Below are 23,077 nucleotides of genomic sequence, written 5' to 3'. Positions count from 1 at the left end.
TAACTAGGAGAGAGACAAAGACCTCTTTTACCGATGTGAAACTAAACTAAATTAAAAAATTAATTAATATTCAATATTAATTCTAATTAAGTTGAATAAACGTGATGAGGCCTTGTAAAAGGAAGATGACAACACATGGTAGAAACGATAAAAATAAATTTTATTTCAAAAAAGAACATTAAATAAATATAGGACCATTTCAAAAATATTTTATGATTTTTTTTCCTTTCATAAAAACGAAAATAAAGAAAACTCTTATTTTTGTACAGAGCTAAAAACAATTGTATCAAATATTAGGCTTAAACTTGTTTTAATATTGATTTTTAAAATAAATAAAAAATAGTTATGGTACTTGTTTTGTCACATGCATGCAAATAAGTGCAATCAATTTAAAAATAATAAAATAAATAAATCAAAAAGTAAATGTGTAAAATGGAAGTGAATATCTTGGGATTCCAATAATATTGTTCAATATATATAAAAACAGGTAATAATACCAAGTTGTATCATATCATGTGATCACTATTAAGTCACAAGGTTATTAGCTCATTATATAAATATACAAAGGACAATTTTTGTACAGTGACTTCACTTTAAGTTCTATCAGTTGGGCTTTTAGTATTTCTCGATCTGTGAATAATTTTTTGCGCGACTATTTTATGACCGTATATATTGTATCTATTTAGAGCATCTTGTAAATTTTCAGAAAATTCCGAATAGTTTACAGTACCAAAAACTAGGTTCAAACATGTTGTTTTCCACGCGCATAAAAAAAATTAGTCACGTGTGCAACAACATGTTTGAATCTAGTTTTTTGACTATAAACTATTCGAAATTTTCTGAAAATTTGTAGGATACTCAGCTACAATATACACGGTCATAAAAAAAATCACGCCGAAAACTATTCACGGGTTGAGAACACTGAAAGTCTTACCGGTAAGGCTTAAAGTAAACCCCTATAGGAGAATTCCCATATATATATATATAACTCAATCAAATAAATTTAATTTATGAAATTATCTGATAGTTTTAAAGCTTTCTTTTTTATTCTAATTTTTTTGTCTCTAGGTCTCGACAGCCCAGCAAATTGTACTAAACATGTTCTGTTATAATGGTGTTAATATTATTAATTATATATGTTATTTAATTCTTTATAAAATTACATTCATTTTTTTAATTATATATAAATTTTATGTATAATTTTTTTTTTGTGGCTTATAATCTATTTAAATTAGTGAACCAAGTAATCTATCTAGAAGCATAAACGACTTCTTATAAGTTTTTTTTTTCATGCTTGACCAAGACCTTTATTGTTTTACAATATATTTAATTATTTACAAAAATTTATATATAAATATACATATATATATATATATTTATATCATAAAAATGGAATGAATTATTTGAGTGGTCTTGCCGTCTATGGCTAAGCCGGAGTCATATCCCATTTCCAATTAAAAGTTAACAAAAGGAAAATTTTAAAAGAAAAATGTTTTTTTTAGTATTATCTTTTATTACAACTTGTGGATTGGATAAAATAAAATATTAATATCTATACCAAACTGATCCAAGTTGTCTTAAATTTCAGTTATATCTTATTGGTCAGAAGGAAATAAGAGTATTGTAATGGCTTCCAATATCATTTTATATTAGTTTATACAATTTAGCATAGTATATTATATATAATTTTATAAATTAAAATATATGAGATTCGATATTAAATTATATTAATAGTTATATAACGTGTGTTGGACACTATTGTTGCTTCTTAAACCATCTTGAGATATAAATAATTTACTATATTTAGCACAAAAAATCAATAAATGATATATTTTGCGTAATTTTTATAATTATGCTCCAACACGTAATTGTAAAAGTTGATGGAAAAATAAATCATTCATTAATGTTCATTTAATATTTATTCAAAATATGAAGATAAAAAATAGTTTTCTTTTTTATTTTATTATTATCTCACTAAAAAAATAAAAAATGAAGTAAAATATCTACATTTACATTTAATGCCGACACTAAAAATAATAATAAAATAATAAAAATAGTATAAAGTAAATAAAAAAGTAATTAATTAATTTTGATCTAAATATGCATTATGTTATATTATGTGTCAAATTCGACATATTATTGGAAACAGTTTTTTTTAAGTGTACTATATTTTATTATTACATCACGGATTTGTTCCTCTGTTGGAGATGTTCATGAGTAATGGAGACTTGTAACTTGTAAAGAGGAAGATAATTGAAGTGATAATAAATAATAGTTAACTTTTGGTGAAATTAATGCTTATGGTATGAGCTACAAGTTATTCCAACTTGTACAAGTATTATTTAATCAGATTTTGAATTTAAATTGGATATGATAAATTTAAGCCTGCAGCCACACAAAATTCATCTTCCGACGAAACAAAATCCAAATTTTCATTATTTAAAATTTGGGTCTCCCTAGTTTTTAGTTGAAGTAGTCAACCAATACAATTTGTGTCGATGTAAGTGTTTTGTTCCTACGTTACAATATATATATATATATATACACACACATTAAGATCAAATTAAAGACAAAATTCAGAGGTAAGAACTTTTGTCTTGTCCATACTCGAAAGCTTTCACTTTAGCTTTGTTTCAATTCAAATCTTTGGTTGGAACTTGAAACTAAAGTTGTCCATATTTAGCTTTATTGTAACGTATAATATAAACCCAACAAGTGTTTTGATTCAATGCAAAGACTCGTAAACGTGGTTACTCTCTCAATTTATTTAAATATATATATATTTATAAAAGCTTTCATTTCATGGATAAGGTTTATTTGTCAGTATCTCTAAAGCTTGTCATCCAATATCCACTACAACTCAACTCGATAAGAACAAAACCCTACCCTGAAATAGATGATATACTTTGCTTGTGAACAACTCAGAGGCCATATTTGAATATTTTTTCACATGTCAACTCACACTTGTAAACTCAACATTAACACGTTCCTTCCTCTAAAATATTTCACTTACTTTTTTATAAATGTTAAGAAAAGAAATCATTGTATACAAACCTTCAGTGTATCTACTAAAACTTGTTCCATTATAGCATTGCAGATAGATAAATCTGAAATTTATCCCATGTTTGACTCACAACAAAGTTAGAACGATCGAACAATTATTAATCATTAAACCTACTCAAACTTGTTTCATCATAGCATTATAGATAGATAAATCTGAATTTTATCACGTTCTTATTCAACTCACAACGAAATTAGATTGATCGAACAATTATTAATTGTTATATCTACTTAAACTTGTTTTCATTGTAGCATTATAGATAAATAAATCTGAATTTTATCCCGTTCTTGATTGACTGACAACGAAATTAGATTGATCTAACAATTATTAATGATTGCAAATTTAAATATATAAAACTAAACTAAAATACTCAAGGGAATATAAAGCCTAGATAGATTTGAAGCCAAGCAGAGAATAATATATGTTATCTACAAACCAGGTGGACCAGTCAACAGAGCATATATATATATATATGACTTATATCAGAATTCCCACTAGAATTCCTTGGTACTGCAAGTCAAAAACAAAGACCCTAGTAACGTGCTCTGTGGTTCAGAAAAACTTCTTTTCAAAGCATCTCAAGTTAACTTGCTTGTCTACTACTAAATTTAAAGTCATATTTTGATGTCTAATCAGAGTAGGAACCAATAATGCATATTAAGGTATTTTTCTTTACAAATTAAAGTTTTATTTTCATCATATCATGGTGAAAATCTTCAGATATCAAATTAAAATCCCCAGTCACAGAACAAAAGTACATGAAACATGACATGTTCCTTTGCAAAAGACAAGTTAGAGGGACCAAACTGAATTTTGAGTACATGACCATAATGTCAAGTTAGAACAGAGAGTACAATACAAACACACACATAATATATATATATATATATAATATAAATATATATTACCTGATACCAAGCTATATGTTGTATCAGTAATTGCAATCAAAGAAGACGATCTAAACAAACAGCAGCTGGTCAAGTATGTCTTGCTAATTATACAATATAAATAACTAGTCAATTGAAATATCAATATACCATTAAAAAAACTACAACCAGCAAAATAAATTCCAAATTTCAAATTAAATAAGAACGAAATTAATGACATGGGATCACCAAAAAAGGTAGGAACAAAAAAACCTGCAAGACAAAAAAGATAGAAACTAGAGGTTTACTATGCCTCAGTTTCTATGACAATGTGGATGTAGGAAAGGAAACCATTGCAATAGGTGACTACTACAGTCTCACTCACTTGCACTCAACTCCAGCTTCAGCAGCTCGACGGGGCTTGTTTTTTCGCCTGCTCCCGTTATGCCGAAATCCATTAGATTTAGTTGAGTCATCAGTGCTTGATCTTGTTCCATTACCATTTTCTTCCTTAACCGAATCCGACTTCTCTTTTACCTGTGTATATCGCTTCCTCTTCTTTCCATTCTCTGCTGCAGTGGGACTTTTCATCTCTTTGGTTGTTATAACAGCTTTTGCACTCTCACTGTCATCCTCTTCTATTTTCTCAGCTTCTTCTTCATCCATCTCGTCCTTCAATGGCTTTTGAGGTCTTCCCCTTCTCTTCTGTGCAGGTATCTTTTCGTCCTCGCCACTTCCAGGATCATCATGATTGCTGACAGTCAACCTCTTACCCTTTCCTCTACCTCTACCCATAATCTTAAAACTCCACAAAAGAATAACTCATGCACAAAAACAATTTCTGCCCAACAAAAAACAAATCGCAACATAAAACAGTATAATTTTTACTTGTACAAAATTGTAGTCAAGTGGAAAAGCAAAAAAGGGGGGCAATATCTAAATAATATTTGAATAAACATAAAGCTCAGAACAACTTGAACACAGAATATTTCCAGCAAATCTCAAGCTAATATTCATTTCATTACCTTTTAACATAAAGTAGCATAAAAAGTGATACTTATCACCATGTCAGGGAACAAGTTTTCACTTTCAATAGTATATCACAGATGCTCAATGTCTACCACCAGAATCCACACTACTCAAAGACAAGGACTTGTTTGATTTATATACATCTCATTAACATATTAACTGGCTTAAGATAATATAGACTTTCTCTCCATAAACACACACAGTTAAGTTTATGGACAAAAAACTTGTTATAAACATGTTATCTCTTATATACATCAATTAAGGCAACATCTTAATCATTCACTTTATCCAAGAGCCACTGAGAGTGCCTTCTTCTATCATAATATCCCTAACTATTCTATTATCCTTGGTCTTCTCAAAGGTATGAGAAACCCCTCTATCTTATCCTCTTGGCTCACCACCTTTTTCTTAAACTCAATGGGTGGTTTATACACAACAGAAAAGGAAGGGTTTCACTTAATAGTTTTATGCTCTGGCTGTTTGGTGAAAGTAAATGAAATACTAACAAAAGAGATCACTTCTTTTAGTTTGATTTACAATATTCTGGACTAGATAACAGTTTAATAGGATTATTAGGCTGTGGTATTAGTGGATTTTACTTATCTTCTTTCAATACCAATCAAAAATAATTTTCAGCAAGACAATTAGCACCAATAGAAGTCAAATTAAATAAAAATAAAGTTTGCAGTTTTAGCAAGTATTTGCATTACATAATTGAAAACCCAATTAAAATATGAAAAATTCATCCTTTTTTTTTTTTTGTCAGAGGGATGAAATTTATGTTGGTTGACACTAACTAGTTAAGGCAAACCAGAATAAACCATGGAAAAGAACTGAAATTGGGATGAACAAGTATCACTATGAATATTAATATTGACATAAGGGTAAAATAAAAAGTAAAGATAAGAAAAATCATATTATCTTCAAAACCAGATATGACTTAATCCAATATATGAAAAAAATTCCTTAAAAACTCAAACTTTCCAGAAACCTATACAAGCGAGATCGATCAAGATACGAAGAACAGATGCAAGTATTGCATGAACTCCCTGGGACTGGGCTAATAGTAAGAATATTCCCCAATTAACTTCAACCTCCAAAACCCACAATAAGCAAAGACATAAGACATGAAAACACATGTTTCAATCACAAACACAAAGACAAGAGAATAGTATATGAGAGAGAGAGAGAGAGAGAGAGAGAGATGGAGTGATACTGATTACTGACCTTTTTTTTTTATGCAGTAAACCTTAGTGCCTCTTCAGAATGAAACCCATTACTCTTATTATAGGACTGAGAAAATAACAAGACCCAAGTGGGGTTTTCCTCAGTAAGTAGATTCGTTGAGAGAAAACAGAGAAAAAAATGAAGCTTTTAACGGTGGAAATCTATGATCTGAACAGGAAAAAGTAGATGGCCAGATCAAGAAACTTTGAGATTCAGAAGCATTAAAGAGTGAACAACGAAGAAGAGTTGGGAGTAAAGAGTACTGGTATGGCGCCACAAGAACAAGCCAAATGAAAGAGAGAGAGAGAGACAGAGAGATTTTTGTTGATTAGGCTCTCTCTGTAGTCTGAGCCCTCTGTAAAAACTGGGATGTGAGTGAGTATGTGTAAGAAAAGAAGGTCATTTTGGTAATTTTGTGTAGACTTGAAGAAATTGAGGACTCAAAATAGTATTTTATTTTTTATTTTAAAAAAGTTCAATTTTTTTTTAGGGTACAATTAATATGAGTTCACATGACAAGTATTGTAATTTTTAACAATGTAAATGTACTATAAATATTCAAGGTACAATGCCTTATATTACTTTACTCACTTTACACAACAACCGATCACAATTCAAATAAAATTAATATTTCTAATTCTAAGTTAAGTAATAGGTGAAAGTATAATTTTTTTTAGGGTTTATGCAATTTTAGATTTTGTATTTTGGCTCATTATTTGTCTGGACCATGTGTTTTGATAAATTATTTTTTGGACTTTGTATTTTCTAAAATAGTTCAAATAGACCCCTAAACCTGATTTTGATTAAAGTTCTTTGAACTAAAATCACAAATAATTCATCAAACTAACAACTCATAACAAAAATACAGTCATTCTGCCTAAGAACTCTGTTGTTATATTTAATTTTTTGTTTATCAAAATCAAGTTTATGAGCATATTTGAATCGCTTTACAAAACACAAGGTCTAAAACATAATTTGTCAAAACAGAGGGTCCAAACAAGTAATGAAGCAAAACACATGGTCTAAAAAAGTATAAACCCTAATTTTTTAAATAAAATTTTGTAAAATGTTTTATATTTTTTGTGTATTGAAAAGATTACTTCGTAAAATAATATATTTTATTTTGTCGAATATCCCTTTTAATTACTATTAACTTAAATTATATTTTTATTTAATAATTGTTGTTTTTCCTTAATAGGAATTCAAAAATGGGAAACCACACTTTGTTATTATAACATTTTTTTTCTTTTTATAGTATAAAGTATATTTATTTTTTATTTTCATTTATTATGTGAAACTATTTACATTTATATAATATACTAATTATATAATCAATTATAAATTAAAAAAGTAATTTGATTTTTATTCATTAGTTAAAAATAGAATATTTTCTCATATCTCATTTATTTACTTACCGATTTGTTTGTATACTTTATTTTTTTGTTGCTTGGATGCTTGATTTGATTGATTCAGTTTAGTTAAAACAAAAAAATAAATTGAATTAGACCATTCATAAACTAAATGGTTTGAAAAAATACTTTTGTTTAGTTTTAAAGTTATTTATTACAAAAAAATTTGGTCATTGAACTATAATAATTTAATTAATTATATCATTGTATTTAAATGTAACTTAATAAAAAAAATAACTTATAGTAGTATTTTTATATGGCGATAAGCTGGCAAATAAAAAAATCAATCAGTTTATAATATTTTGCACATAAAGAACATATTATTATTGGTTGAAGAAAGAAACGTAATAGTTATTAAAATAATTACAAATAGAAATCAAGGGAGGTAAAATAATCTTATTTTTCAATCACTAAATATATGGTTTATTTCTTTAAAATATAAAAATCAATGACAATTGACATTATAAGTAAGTTACAAACCAAATAGTTTATAAAGTAAAGTTTTCAGCCAGTTTGGGTGTGATTTTTTTAATTAATATAATTATTATTATTGTAAATTGGATTGAATAAGGGAATATTAATAAGAATATATTATATTTATGGTAAGGATTACTTTTTATTTATATTAATGCCTCTACCACGGTTAACTCATTTTTGCACTAATAGTTAAAACACAAAAATTTGTAACATTATTATCATTTCTTTATAATATTAGTTTACTAGTGAAAAAGTACTTAAAAAAATATACTTAAAATTAATAATTACATTAGTTACTTACACATAATTTATAAATTATGAAAGTTAATTGTAATTATAGTAAGTAATAATTTCCATCTTTTAAATCATAATAACTAGGTTTAATTTTGAATTTAGTAACTTATAAGATACATCTTATGCGACAATTTAAAGATGCTTTACAGCAATAAATCTACATAATAGTAACATGTAAATATAAGTTATTCAACTTGGAATTAATTTTAAATTTGAAATTACACATTTCTTAATGCATTGGCTAAGAATTGTTTTAAGTAAATTCTACTTTCTTTGACAAGATTTATACCCAAAAAGAAAAGAAAAAAAAACTTTATTTTGTTATCTTATTCTCATTGTTTTGAAACAACTTAAATTAAATTAAATTAAATGAAACTGACATTGTGGTTCTATAAATTGAATATCGGTTCAACCAAACTAAATAAATGGTATAGGAAAACATTTCACATGAATTTAAAGTTAAGACAATAAAAAAAAATTTAAAAAAAGAAAAAGAGAGACCTAATTGATTTAAATCCCTTCAACTATGTCATTTAATATCTTTTATCACATTAAATCATATGGGCCTAAAGACAGACCATGTACTATCATTTTATTTATTATTTTTATTTTTATTTTGTTTTAAGCTGCAGTAAAATATAATTGAGACAAAACTGAACATTTTTCACAAACCAGAACCAGATCCATAAAATGCTGATGGGTTGGATATATCCAAAAACCCACCATTACTAATATTGTCCATATATATATTTATGTTATTAAATAAAGAAAATAAAGAAAAGAAGAAGCACAACTGTTAATTTGGCTTAATTTACTTGACTGAGAATCTGAGATATATTTATATATAGGAAAGATAAAGGAAAATAGGGAAAAAAAAAGGGTTAAAAATAAAATAAAACAACTAGCTAATAAGACATATTAATGGATGACAGCCAACTGATTATGACAGTGGTTTTTAGTCCACAACTTTGTTCAAATTCTGGCTGCAAACCGTGTTGGTGTTACCTATTAAAAGATAAAATCTTTGACTTTCTGGCAACTTTTTTTTTTTTTTTTAATTTCTGCTTCAAAATCAAATGCAAGTCCATATTACCATGCACCATGTAATAAAAAGTACATATATTAAAATAATGAAGATTATTCTATAGTTTACAAAAGATATATTTATATATATATACTTTGTACTCCGACCAATTTACTGATTGAATTATGGGAATATACTTATTTGGTACCTTATATTTTTGTAAAGTATCATTTTGGTATTCTCTGTTTTCAATAATGCTCATATGGTACCTTATATTTTAAAATTGTAAATATTTGGTATCCTAAACTCAGATTTGATAGATAAAATTTTGTCAATTTAATCAAACTACTGTCAATTATGTAAGTTACAAATTTAAATTTAATTACATAATTATATATAACTGAAGACAGTTTGATCATATTGACAAAAATTTATCTATCAAATCTGAGTTTAGGGTACCAAATATGTACGATTTTAAAATGCAGGGTACCATATGAGCATTATTGAAAACAGAGGGTACCAAAATGATACTTTGCAAAAACAAAGTGTACAAATGAGTATATTCCCTTGAATTATTAATGGAAAATGAAAAAAGAAAAAGATACAACTAGAAAATTTAATAGGGGTATGTGAAATTATGACCATAAGTTCAAGATTACAAACATAACCATTATATTACTCAACTTCCATATTGAATGATTTTTTTTTTAAAAAAATTTTATGTATGGCCTACACACAATAATGTTATTAGTACCACAAAGGTTCTATTTTCTTCAAGAGGATATGCTTTGTAACAACCAAAATCTCATTTTAAACTGTTGTGAACCCATCAATGGATTGTCTTTGGCAACATTTTTGGGTGCTTGTGGGTCACATGACAAAACAAATTGAGGCATGGGGTGGTCCATGGGATCCCCTAATACATGGACCAACAACCACAGAAGCTTTGCAGGGTATGGTCTTTTTGGAGTGTATTAAATTCAAACTATTAATAAACATATTAGTGCTTACTTACACTTCACTCAATCTCTAAAAAAAACAAAATACCAAAAGAAAGTTGGAGCCTAAAACCATCTTGATATGCTATGCAATTATTGGAAATCAAAAATACATGCATGCATCTTCTTTGAATGGTTTGGAATACTTGCAAAGAACTATGAAAATAGCAGTGCAGTAGTTGGGATGTCTGTTATGAGAACTCGGCTAGGCCCTATTCAGAACCTGAGATTGATATTTGGTCAAAGGGGATTTGAATGTAGTTAGCACCACATGATCTCTTTTTGTGGAGAAAAAGAGAGAATTATTTGAAGAGTTGAAGTTAAAAAAAGATACTGTATATGTCAAGAATAAAATCATTTCATTTCCAAACCACCTCAGTCACATAATTCAAAGTTGTCCTTTTATATATATATATATATATATATATATTTATAGCTATACCCTGTTTTTTTGGCTGATGAAGTGTTATCCTCTGTCAGCAAATCACTAAACAGTGTTATGTTTTGCTAAATCTGCATATCATCCAATAAGAATATTTAATCAATACATGTGGTTTACTTGCGTAAACGTTATTCAATCCAAAATAACTATCAAAACTGTGTGAAATATCTTCAGTCACCCTTTCTTTTTTGGGAAAATATCTCTTTTCCAAAACTTGAAGCTCTTTCATGTCATGATGATGACCCTTTCATCTCTGGAAAGGCCAGTCAAATTTTCACATTTATTGTAAGATAGTGCAACCGGTTCCATACTGAAATAATAATGGAGGCTGAGAAAAACCCAGGTGGAGATTCAATCCAGAGGTGTGAAATGCATTAAGAAAGAAACCAAATCTAAATCCAAGGCTGAGTTACAATCAATATTCCAGGACAATCAAGCTAATCACTTACAGTCTTTGTTATTATTTCAGAAGAATGAAACAAAGGAAAAAGAATGGTATACAATAACGAAAATGACCGAATGATTATCAAATTAGCAACAGTACAAAGAATATTTGTTCAAACACAGACTTTAACATCACCTGCATCTTTCCATTCGCTACCATTTTCGTCCATTTTGACCTGTTAAACAAAAAGGAATGGATCAAATTAACTAGTTTAACTTTAAGTTTGATTAAGAAGCTAAAACGTAATGTTCTTGTATTTGTCTGTGAGTACCTTCTTAATGATCTGCCAGTCAAATGTAAATATGCATTCAAACTTTTTGCAAAGTTCTTAGATCTGAAATCCATTTCAGATTATATTGGAACTGCGTTGAGTACAAAAATCCAAATCTACAGAACTGATGAAATCTTCTTTGAGATCACACCTGCTCCAATAAAATCAATTCTGTTGCCTTATTTTTTCACTAGTTTAGTTAGAACAAATCAATCTCTTTTTTCAAGCCAGCTAAAACCAGGGCTTTTATGGACCTGCTTCTCCTTCATAACCTTTCTTACACTCTGAACCTCTTCCCACTCTCCATGAGCAGCATAGATATTTGATAAGGTTACAAAAGCTCCAGGTTTCTTCAACTCTATTTTCAAGATATCTTCAGCCATTACTTTAGCCAAATCTCTTCTTCCATGGATTTTACAACCACTAAAGAAAGCTATAGCAATGGACTCAGTTATATCCATTGGCATGCCCTTCACAACTTCGTACGCTTCTTCCATCTTCCCTGACCGGCACAAGAGATCAACTACACAAGCATAATGCTCTTTACTTGCCTCAACCCCATACCTCTCTTTCATGGAGCTGAAAATCTCTAAACCCTTCTCAACTAAACCACTATGGCCACAAGCAGACAGAACACAGACCAAAGTCACTTCGTTTGCTCGCATTCCTTCTTCCTCCATTCTCTCGAAAAGCTGCAACGATGAATCAACCATACCATGTTTCCCGTAGCATCCTATCATTACATTCCACAGTGCAACATTTTTGTTATGAACACTGTCAAATACACTTCGAGCATTCTTGACACCACCACATTTTGAGTACATATCAACAAGAGCACAAGCCACATAGGTGTTTACATCAACCCCCATTCTGTATATCAATCCATGAATTTCCAGCCCTGTTTGAACTGAACCCATTAATCCACACACAGGGAGTAATCCTGTGATGGTCACCTGATTGGGTCTGGTCCCTGAAGCTATCATGTTTCTGAACATTTCTAAAGCTTCACCAGCATGTTGGCTTTGAGTAAAACCTGAAATTATTGCATTCCAAGTAACCAAATCGGGAACACGTCCTCTTTTTCTCATCCTAGAGAAGAGCTCAGAGACTCCATGGGTATCTCCACACCGAGCAAACCCAACAATCATGGCATTCCACGTGAACTCATTTGGTTCCAGTCCTTGCAACTTCATCTCCTCAAACAAATCAAGTGCAAGCTCACTCTTGCCTGCGTTGAAATAACCACAAATCATGGATGTCCAACAAGGAACATCTCTTTGAATCATTTTATCAAACAACTTACGACCATAACACACGCTCCCACATTTACAGTACATGTCAATCATGGCATTCCCCACAGAGGCATCATTTTCAAAAGCCTTTTTATATACCATAGCATGAACTTCTCTTCCCTTATTCAAGTCCATCAAACCAATACAAGCTTTGAGCACAATCGAAAAGGAGAACTTATTTCCAGTGATTCCCAATTCTTGCATCAAAGAAAAGTACCTAACTGCTTCTCCATAGCTCCCATTAAACGCGGAAGCAAAAACCATCCAATTCAAAGCAAAAACATTCGGCTTTGGAATTTGATCGAACACATATTTTGCAGACCACATATCTCCACAACTCGCATACATAGCTACAAGCTTTGAATTCAAAGACAACACGTTCATGTTCATTCCAGTGCCTAACAATGCCGCGTGAATCTGCTTGCCTTGTCTCAACGCTTTTCCTTTGAGGCATTTGTTCAAACACAAACCAAACTGGTCTGGGGAAAAGTTTGACAAGGAAAAATATGGTATTTTCATAGTTTCATTAGAGTTCAAACCCATGAATCATCGTCCATGGCTGTTGTTTAGCATATGAGCCATGTAGTGACCAGTGAGACTAAAAACAACAAAAAATCTTAGGACTGAGGAGGAAAAAAAAAGTGTGATTGTCCCCTCCGAGAAAAAAGAAAAGAAAAAAAAAAGAAAAGAAGAGAAAATTCTCGTTTGTAAACAATTCTGTCGTTTTCAAACAATGTCGTTTTATCAATAAAACTGTCGTGTCTTGGACGAGAGCCGTCGTTTCTTAAAATTCTTCGTTTCTTTAAAAAAATGTCGTTTTTAATAATAATCGTCGTTTCCGAGAAAATTGTCGTTTTTCAAAAAGAATATTATGGTGTATTACAGTTTGCTGCTTAAACTAAGTATTTTGAGTCATCTTTGATGAGTTTAGCTTCTTATAAGCTTGGTTTTTCTGAATGTGCTTGTTGAAATTATACTTGTATATATCATATAATAATAATAATAATAATATTTCATTAACACCAACTAAAAAATTGTCTGGTTTGATCCTTGATGAAGGGATGACCTCAAGCCTAAGAATTCAATCCTAGAGATTTTAAGATTATTGAGAAATTAGTAGGATTTTCTTGAATGGAATTCATTTTTAAGCATTCAATAAAACGACCCATGGTTTTGCTCATAAACGACATGCAATTGTCATCAAATATAGTAAAAAATTGTTATAGTTCTGCAAAACGACATGTAGTTTGATGTTGCTACCATATAATATAATGTTATTTTTCGCAAACAGGACTGGACAAGTAGAAGCTGTGAACAGAGTTGTAAATGTGGGCCGACCCAGCGCGGCCCACATTTTTGTGCTTCCGAATAATTCGGGTCGGGCCGGACCGGGCCCATATTCAATTCATGTCGGGCCGGGCTATATTTGAAAGAATAAGCCTAGTACGACCCACATTTTCGTGCTTCCGAATAATTCGGGCCGGGCCCATATTTAATTCATGTCGGTCCAGCCTATATTTGAAAGAGTAAGCCCAGCACAGCCTATGGGCCTGGCCCATGTCGTGCCGTGTCGGACTAACCCACTTTCTTTATTCGAGCCAGCCCACTTTTCTTATTTGGGCTCAAAATTGGGCTAACTTTTAGGCCCATTTTATTATTGCCAAAAAATTGTGAGATGGGAAATTGAACCATCTACCTCATCTTTAACAATCAATTGACTCACCACCAATCAAAACATATTTCTTTGTTTAAATTATAGTTTCCGATATTTTTATAAACTTTTTAACAATACTTTACACAAAATTATATCAAAGATAATTATAAGAATTTGAATACCTACTAATAAATGCTAAAAAATTTAACTCACAAATCTTAAAATAAATTAATATAATTATAAAAATATAAATATTGAGAAAAATAATAGACTTTTATTATCATTTTAATTTATAGACAATTGACAAATAAAAATTTATTATCATTATTAATATCAAAATATTGTGCTTTTTATCGTGTCGTGCTTTTGGGGTAGTTTGTTCGTGCTTTCGTGTCGTGCCTTCGAACTTGTCATGCCGTACCGTGCCATGCCAATTTTCAATTCGTGTCGTGCCTGGCCCAAGTCCATATTTTTTCGTGTCGTGTCGTGCTCGTGTCTCCCAGGCTCGTGCTAGTAAGCTCGACCTGTATTTACAGCTCTAACTGTGATTGAATTATCGAGTATTTGTTTCATTAGTTCCAAAAAACGACATGTCGTTTTATGTTGGAACCATGAACACGGCAGGTAGACTCTCCATGGGCCATGGAGAGTACTGTACTACCATTACTAATTAACCAATTCAAGAATTGGGCTATGTTATTGAACATATTCTTTTCTTTTCCACTTAATTGGACTCTTGACCTGAATAGACTCTTCTACGTGTCCTTACAATGATTAGCAAAATATCACTTAAATATTGTGATTTTACATCTGTGGCCGGGCCTGCCGAATCAACATCACATTAAATTTATGACACTTTATATTAAAATTTAATTTATTATAAAAAAGTATTAGCAGTTTTATTATAAATAAAATATTAAATATAAAGTATCATAATTATATTGGTTAGACATAAGACACACAAATTACACAGAAAATCTTGATTGGGCTGGCCTCGCCTAGTTTCTTGTGAGAAAATTGCATGTAGTACTCAATTTTAGACAATCACTTTCATTTTGACCAACTATTTTAAACTCCCTTACTAATACCCACAATTTCGAATTTCAATTAAGATACATATTATACACCTCTCATAGATTATTTAAAACTTATAAAGTAATTTAAAATAAAAATTAATAATGCTTAAAAAAACTATAAAAAGTAACTGCCAAATAATATTTTAAAAGATTAGCTAGATTACAATCTATATCATTTATTACAAATAAAAAATATGTAATAAAATTGAATGTCACCCTTTAAAAAAAAATTGAATATAAACAGTATTACTTAACGTACATTATGTAAATCTATCTTAATTAATTAATCAATCAAATCAAAATAAAAGTGAGTGAGAATAATATATATTAGAATCGTACTCATTATTTTATTAAGTTGTTGATTAAAAAAAGGAATAATTTTATAGTGTTGACATTATCATAAAACAAAATTGGAATACTAAGATTGTTGTCATTTTAAAAATGATATATTTTTTTTATTTGCATTTACATTTACATTTACATTGTTTACATATATTAGCAAAGTAGACATATGTTTTAATTTAGAAATCTTTCCTATTTATTTCCATTATTCATTTTCCTTTAATATATATTGCCTTGATTTGGTGGTCATTAAGGAAATATATGATTTATTCTTTTTTTTTTTAAACTAAGTAAATAAATAAAACAAGTAACTCCTCCAACTTTTCAGCTCTAATATATTTAATTTAATTATTAAAACCGATTCTTTATATATTTAATTTAATTATTATATATAAATACATAAGGCTCAAAGTTCGTCACCCTCCACAGTTACCCTCGTCGTGAAGTCAAGCTCGTTCGTTCGCACCGGGAAATCCTCTTCCTCTTCGCTCGTACCTCGCCAGCCACGTGGCGGCATTGTGGAGCGGCGACCATGGAGAGCTTGATCGGACTCGTTAATCGTATTCAGAAGGCTTGTACTGTACTCGGCGACCATGGCGGTGACTCTTCTTTGCCTACTATTTGGGAAGCTCTTCCTTCTGTTGCCGTCGTTGGTGGCCAGGTTCGAAGCTTTAGTACTATATATATATTTTTTTTTTGAATTTTATATTTTGATGTTGTGAGTTTGAGGTTTTGAGAGTTTTTTCATGCGCAGAGTTCTGGAAAATCGTCCGTTTTGGAAAGCATCGTTGGCCGTGATTTTCTTCCCAGAGGATCAGGTTTGTTGTTTCTTACTTGTGTGCGTGTGTGTATGAATATATATGTATATATATATATTATATTATATTTAAATAAATGTTATAGCTTTTGAATAATAATAATATATTTCGAGTTATCTGCAATTTATTATTATTTTTTGGTCGGAATTTCAATATAAAAGAATTCAAGTTTAAAGTCGTCAACTGTTTATCCCTGTCTGCCATGTTTAGGAGAAGAAATAAAAGGAGAGTCAACAAAGTCAAACTACTTTTTCTCATCGTATTGGGACCGATTTCTTTTTCTATTTCTGTTCTTTTACATAAAAACAAAAAACAACAACACTCCTTCTGGGGTGAGGGAGTGGCCAGCATAATAAATAAATTCAGATGGGGAACCATTTTTGGCACCCGAATGCTACTTTATAATCATTTCATTTGGTTTCAGAAATAGAGCGAAGAAAAAAGATGGCGAGAGATAATTTTACTTGGTTTCTGGTAAAATACAACAAGGGAAAGATCAAAAAAAAGAAAGGGATGGAAAAACGTTTAGAAGCTTAGCTTGCACAATTGTCCAGTTAGATTTGCATGAATTTTATATCAATAATTACAATATCTTATTCTTCATTCAACTGTATAAGATAAGTTTTATGTTCTTGAGCTCTTATTATAAACGGATTTACAGGAATTGTCACTAGGAGACCGTTAGTTTTGCAGCTGCACAAAACAGAACAAGGTGTACAAGAGTATGCAGAGTTCCTTCATTTGCCAAACAAGAGATTCACTCATTTTGGTATGTTTCTTTTTACTTTGTTTGGCTGTGTTGTGGCATATGACTCTATTTAATAACTAGAATTTGTTATCCAAAGAGTTAAACTTTTTATCATGTTAGTTTAACCATAGTTGTTACCTCAAAATCTTGGAATTGTCTAGGTTTAGAGCCCATATAAGAAGGCTTGGTCCTTGTAACTATAGTACTCACTTTGTAACTTTTCTCTAAAGTTTTAATGGGAAGTGTGAAACTTGCCTGATTGGGGGGAGAGGTTCTTTTAATTGGGGTTTCTCGTAGGCCATTAGAGTTTTTATAGGGATAATCTTGATTACTATTGTTAGAGTTTTCGAGTGTGTAGTAGTGTAGAGACACCTGCCTTGGATGTAGGCTACTAACAAATATCTCTTGTTTTCTTATTGTAGTTGCATCTCGTCGTTTGGTTTGTGTGATCTTAGTAAAAATACAGCTGAGTTTGCAAAACTGTTCAATAATTTGCCTTGCATTTTTTGAAATGAAATGCAATTTCTTTAATTTGTTTTCTTGCACAGCTATGATTCGTAAGGAAATTCAGGATGAAACTGACAGAATGACAGGGCGGTCGAAAAAGATTTCTCCAGTCCCAATTCATCTCAGCATTTTCTCCTCAAATGGTAAAGCAAACTGGAATGAAAGTTTACATATTCCGAAGAAAAAATAATAATAAATCTTTGTGTTGGTTTTTCAGAAGTGTGTTTCCGGCATTTTTATTTTGATTTAATAAAGAAATATCATGATGTTTTGATTCATTAGATTGTTAAACCTTTTTGCATTCTTGGTTTTCCATAGCACCACTCCTTTTCCTTGCATTGCTGGTGCAGTGAATTAGTTTAATCTTACTCTAATAACTTGGACAAGTAAATAGTTTATTTACCTTTTTCCCTGATATTCTTGAGGTTTATGTTTGATTTCTGATGTCAAAACTAGTAGCATGGCCATTCAATGTGGCTATCAGTCAAAAGTTGCAAAAATATATCTACATATTTTCAATTTGCTTGATGTGTGAATTAATCTTAATGTTTCCATCCATTATCTGACAATCCATGTTTATCTTTTGGCAGTTGTCAATTTGACTTTGATTGATTTGCCTGGTTTAACGAAGGTTGCTGTAGGTATATTGGCTTCAATGTTGCTATTTTTCACTGGTGTTAACTGGATGTACATTTTTTATGTTCATTTCCTTTGAGAAATAATTAAGCAAGAGATGTTTGTTATTTACAGAAGGACAACCAGAGAGTATTGTTAAAGACATTGAAAATATGGTTCGCTCCTATGTTGATAAGGTAGCTTTATGAGAAGATCTTTTACTCTTGTTGAGATAAATCGGTGCTGCTGAGCATGTTGTTTTGCTGGTATACTTATCTTAGTGAGCTGGACTGATGATCTTAAATAAATTGCATACTTCAATATGCAAATATAGTGAACTATTGAAGTAAAATCAAGTGTATTTATTTAATTTAGTCAATTATTATTGTGAAATCAAGCGCATCTTCCCATTGCAATATGTCTCGTGTTTTAATGGAATGTTCATTAATTATGTTTACATATTTTCCTTGTGTTTTATGAATGAACTTTTGAATCTTGATTTGATTGCAGCCTAATTGTATCATTCTGGCCATAACTCCAGCTAATCAGGATGTAGCAACATCTGATGCTATCAAGCTCGCTAGAGAAGTTGATCCCACAGGTTTCCTTCTGCACATATGTCTAATTTCCTACTTAATGATTAAACTGTACCGCCTTTATATGGAGAAAGACATACATAGTTTCCTCTTCTTCTTACTGGACTTATTTCTTAAATAGGGGACAGAACATTTGGTGTGTTGACAAAGATTGACTTGATGGATAAAGGAACAAATGCTTTGGATGTAAGATATTTTGTTTTGTTTTTCTTTTTCCTACTACTTTAATCTTTGGAAGTTCAAAATTTGACATAAAGTTAGACTGACTGGTTATTACCAGAAGAATGTGTGATCCAAAGTTTGGTGTTCCATTTTAAAGCATATATTATGCATTGATCAAACAACGGAATCTCAACACCTTCATTGTGTGCTATTTACGGCAACACATTCATGTTTTATTGTATTGCCAGGTTCTTGAAGGAAAATCTTATCGTCTTCAACACCCTTGGGTTGGTATAGTGAACCGTTCACAATCCGATATAAACAAAAATGTGGAAATGGTTGCTGCTCGTCGTAGGGAGCGTGAGTTTTTTGCCACCAGTCCTGAGTATGGGCACTTGGCAAACGAAATGGGATCTGAATATCTTGCGAAACTTCTCTCAAAGGTTCTACTTGTTTTATTTGTTGTCTTCATTTTACATGTTATAAAATCTAGTAGGTTCCCTAGTGTCATACATATAGTAGTTGTCTTATTAATGTCATATGGTTTCAGCATTTAGAATCTGCAATTAAAGCTCACCTCCCAGAAATTTTGTCTTTGATTAACAAAAGCATTGATGAAATTGAAAGAGAGATGGACAATCTTGGTCGGCCTGTTGCTGTAGATGCTGGGGTGAGCAGCTCAAAGTTACATATTTGGTTGTTATTATTAATATTATATATAGGAATTCAAGTTTTTGATAATATTACCTTAACTGCATTGCTTATGTTGATGGGGCGCAGTTATATACTATTCTAGAGCTATGTCGTGCATTCGATCAGATATTTAAGGAGCATTTGGATGGAGGGTAATATTTTGTCACCTTTTGGTTTTTTTCGATCTGGAACTTCAAGGAGGAAAGTTATATAATTACTTAAATGTTACACACTTCATAACTAACAGATTGGCTCAAAACATTCATATTATAATCTGTCATCTAATCTATCTGGTCATGCTTTCATGAAGATTTTTGTTTAGTATACTTTAGATTCTTATTCTATCTTGTTTGATTTGTATATGGCAGTATCATCAATTATATATATAATTAGTCAATTTTTATCATTTATTCTCTTTTATCTCAGACGACCAGGTGGTGATCTTATTCATGACATATTAGAACGCCAGCTCCCATCTGCTTTGAGGCAGCTCCCTTTTGAACGTCATCTTTCTTTTCAAAATGTAAGGAAAGTGGTTTCTGAGGCAGATGGCTACCAGCCTCATCTAGTCGCACCTGAGCAAGGTTATAGGCGCCTTATTGATGGTGCGCTTAATTATTTCCGAGGTCCAGCCCAAACCTCTGTAGAACTTGTAAGTATTGCTCTTCTTTTTTCTGGGTGATTTCTGAAGGCCAGAGTTGATTAATGATTATGGTCAATGCCTATCAGTTTAAGATGTTATCATTGTAGAGGAAGCTCAATTATTTCCACCTTGGATCAATTGGTTCTGTTTGATCATCATTTGTCATCAAGAAAGAAATACTGTTTGAGATTCAATTGCTTTCTTTTCTAGATTTCTGTACCGAATAGTAGGCTAGATATTTTAAAGAAAGGGTGCTCGTTGCAGGAGTGAGCTGTTGAAATCTCTAACTTCTAAACTGAAGTAGTGATTTGCCAAGCATACTCTGATATGTCATGTCATGTCACAGGTCTTTGCAACTTTAAATTCTTATATTTTTTACCAGCTTTCTGGCACTGCAGGTTCACTCTGCTTTGAAGGATCTCGTGAGGAGGTCGATTAAAGAAACTAAGGTTCATACTACGTTTCCAATAAATTCATTTCATACTCTTCATAGCATAGCAGTTGTGGTTTGGTACCAAGTGAAAGCAAGCCATAGGCTGACCTTTTTGTTAATGGAGCAGGAGCTGAAACGGTTTCCAACACTTGAAGCTGAATTAGCAGCAGCGGTAAACACAGCACTGGCGAGGTTTCGTGAGGAGAGCAAGAAGACAACTCTGCGATTGGTAGACATGGAGTCGTCATACATAACTGTGGAATTCTTCTGTAAACTTCCTCGGGTAGTAGAGAATGGGGGAAACCAAGTTGCATCCTCTTCTGGAGACTGATATTCGGAGGGGCACTTTCGCAGGATTGGATCCAATGTTTCCTCCTACATTGGGATGGTTTCAGAGACACTGAAGAATTCCATTCCGAAGGCTGTTGTTCATTGTCAAGTCAGAGAGGCTAAACAGTCTCTACTTGATCACTTTTACGTTCAACTGAGCAAAAAAGAGGTATGCAAAAATTTACCTATCTCTCTCTCTCTCTTTATATACATATAATTATATACGTATTTGCATTCTGTGAAAATAACTGGGATGGTTCATATCGGTTATTGTCATGTACTTTTATAGGGAAAGGAACTTGCTCAACTGTTGGATGAAGATTCTGCATTAATGGAAAGGAGGGAACAATGTGCAAAGCGGCTTGAGATGTACAAGTCTGCCAGGGACGAGATTGAGTCAGTTTCATGGTCCAGATAAGAAAGCTGCAATCTAATCTAAATGTAGCTAACATTGGAAAAAGAAAAAAAAAAAGGGTTTATTCCTTTTTGTTTGATTTAATTTCGCATTTTATATATATATATATAAGGTATTGCTATAGTGCATACCTTTCTGACTTTTAGTATTTTTTTTGGTTTGTAAACAGTTTTTGGCGCGAGTTTTTTTTTATGACTGTATTTATTGTAGTTATTTAGAGTATCCTGTAAATTTTCAATAAATTTTGAATAATTTACAATGCCAAAAACTAGGTTCAAACAAGTTATTGCACGAGTGATTAATTTTTTTTATACGTGTGGAAAACAGTTTGTTTGGACCTAGTTTTCGGCATTGTAAATTATTCGGAATTTCCTGAAAATTTGCAGATGCTCTAAATAGCTACAATAAACGTAGTCATAAAAAAAATCGCGCCAAAAATTATTCACAAACCAAGAAACAAAGAAAGTTACAAAATGTATACATCGATGCATACCTTTTTAGGTATACACCACATAATTACCCTATATATATACATATGTCAAAGTATGCAATTTTATACTTGTGCAGCTAGTGAATCATAATGAAATTGACTTTAAATGTACAAATTAAAAAATAATTTCTTGAATTAAACAATTAGTAAATCTCATCAATACATTGCATTTATAGGAAATGAATTTGTTATTTATTTTTTAACAAAATTTTATATTTAAAGATTATTTTTTTAATGAAATATTTAAAGATTATTAGTAGTTGTTGATTAGCAAAATAAAAAGTATATTATATTATTTTTTCAACATAGAATATATTTATAGGCGACCCTCACTTATTTTTTTAGCTTTGTCACTTTTAGCCATTAGATTGAATTAAAAAGTAAACTTAGTACATCCTACGGGTGAAATTTGGCAATACAATTTGGGAGGTAAGAATAAATGGCAACTTGTTTTCCTTTGTACTACTATTAATTCATTATTTTAGTAACAAATAAAATAGTGTTAAACTTTGTTGTCTTGTATTAAAGTTTTCGCAGTCATTTCCGAACCTTTTTTGTCTTGTATAATATATGTATTTGGTGAAAATATCCCACTACACATAAAAAATAACGAGAACATATATTATTATATAAAAAATGTTTAATATTGATACATAAAAATATTAGTAATGACACTTGTGGTATGATAAGCCTTGGATCTACTGGACTGACTTCACGCTC

At 30.9% G+C, this 23,077-nt stretch overlaps 3 protein-coding genes across 4 annotated transcripts in view; 1 reads left to right on the top strand and 2 right to left on the bottom strand.

Moving 5' to 3' along the window:
* Positions 1-4,020: 4,020 nt before the first annotated feature.
* Positions 4,021-23,077, bottom strand: part of LOC133790347 (uncharacterized) — a 58,544-nt gene continuing 39,487 nt past the window's right edge. Inside the window, exons 1-2 of one of the 2 annotated variants that reach the window (XM_062227950.1) lie at positions 6,184-6,543; positions 4,021-4,768 (exon numbers count right to left, since the gene is read on the bottom strand). In XM_062227950.1, coding sequence (XP_062083934.1) covers positions 4,309-4,722 — 414 coding nt within the window. In that variant the 5' untranslated portion in view covers positions 4,723-4,768; positions 6,184-6,543 and the 3' untranslated portion in view covers positions 4,021-4,308. Of the gene's footprint in view, positions 4,769-6,183; positions 6,544-23,077 lie in introns of those variants that run through there. The other variant, XM_062227951.1, reaches the window with a different exon arrangement.
* Positions 11,174-13,527, bottom strand: LOC133790344 (pentatricopeptide repeat-containing protein At5g59600-like). Its single transcript, XM_062227948.1, has 2 exons — positions 11,544-13,527; positions 11,174-11,447 (listed from the first exon to the last, which is right to left on the bottom strand). The coding sequence occupies exon 1, from the start codon at positions 13,376-13,378 to the stop codon at positions 11,753-11,755; it is 1,626 nt and encodes a 541-aa protein (XP_062083932.1). The 5' UTR covers positions 13,379-13,527; the 3' UTR covers positions 11,174-11,447; positions 11,544-11,752.
* On the top strand, positions 16,341-21,914 carry LOC133790346 (phragmoplastin DRP1E-like). Its single transcript, XM_062227949.1, has 15 exons — positions 16,341-16,568; positions 16,662-16,725; positions 17,387-17,494; positions 18,022-18,123; positions 18,571-18,621; positions 18,731-18,792; positions 19,106-19,196; positions 19,313-19,377; positions 19,602-19,796; positions 19,904-20,023; positions 20,134-20,198; positions 20,473-20,698; positions 21,088-21,138; positions 21,250-21,621; positions 21,742-21,914. The coding sequence occupies exons 1-14, from the start codon at positions 16,440-16,442 to the stop codon at positions 21,451-21,453; spliced, it is 1,533 nt and encodes a 510-aa protein (XP_062083933.1). The 5' UTR covers positions 16,341-16,439; the 3' UTR covers positions 21,454-21,621; positions 21,742-21,914.

This window comes from Humulus lupulus, chromosome 7 (assembly GCF_963169125.1).
Source record: "Humulus lupulus chromosome 7, drHumLupu1.1, whole genome shotgun sequence".
NCBI lineage: Eukaryota > Viridiplantae > Streptophyta > Magnoliopsida > Rosales > Cannabaceae > Humulus > Humulus lupulus.
This window is presented reverse-complemented; position numbering and strand designations above follow the sequence as displayed.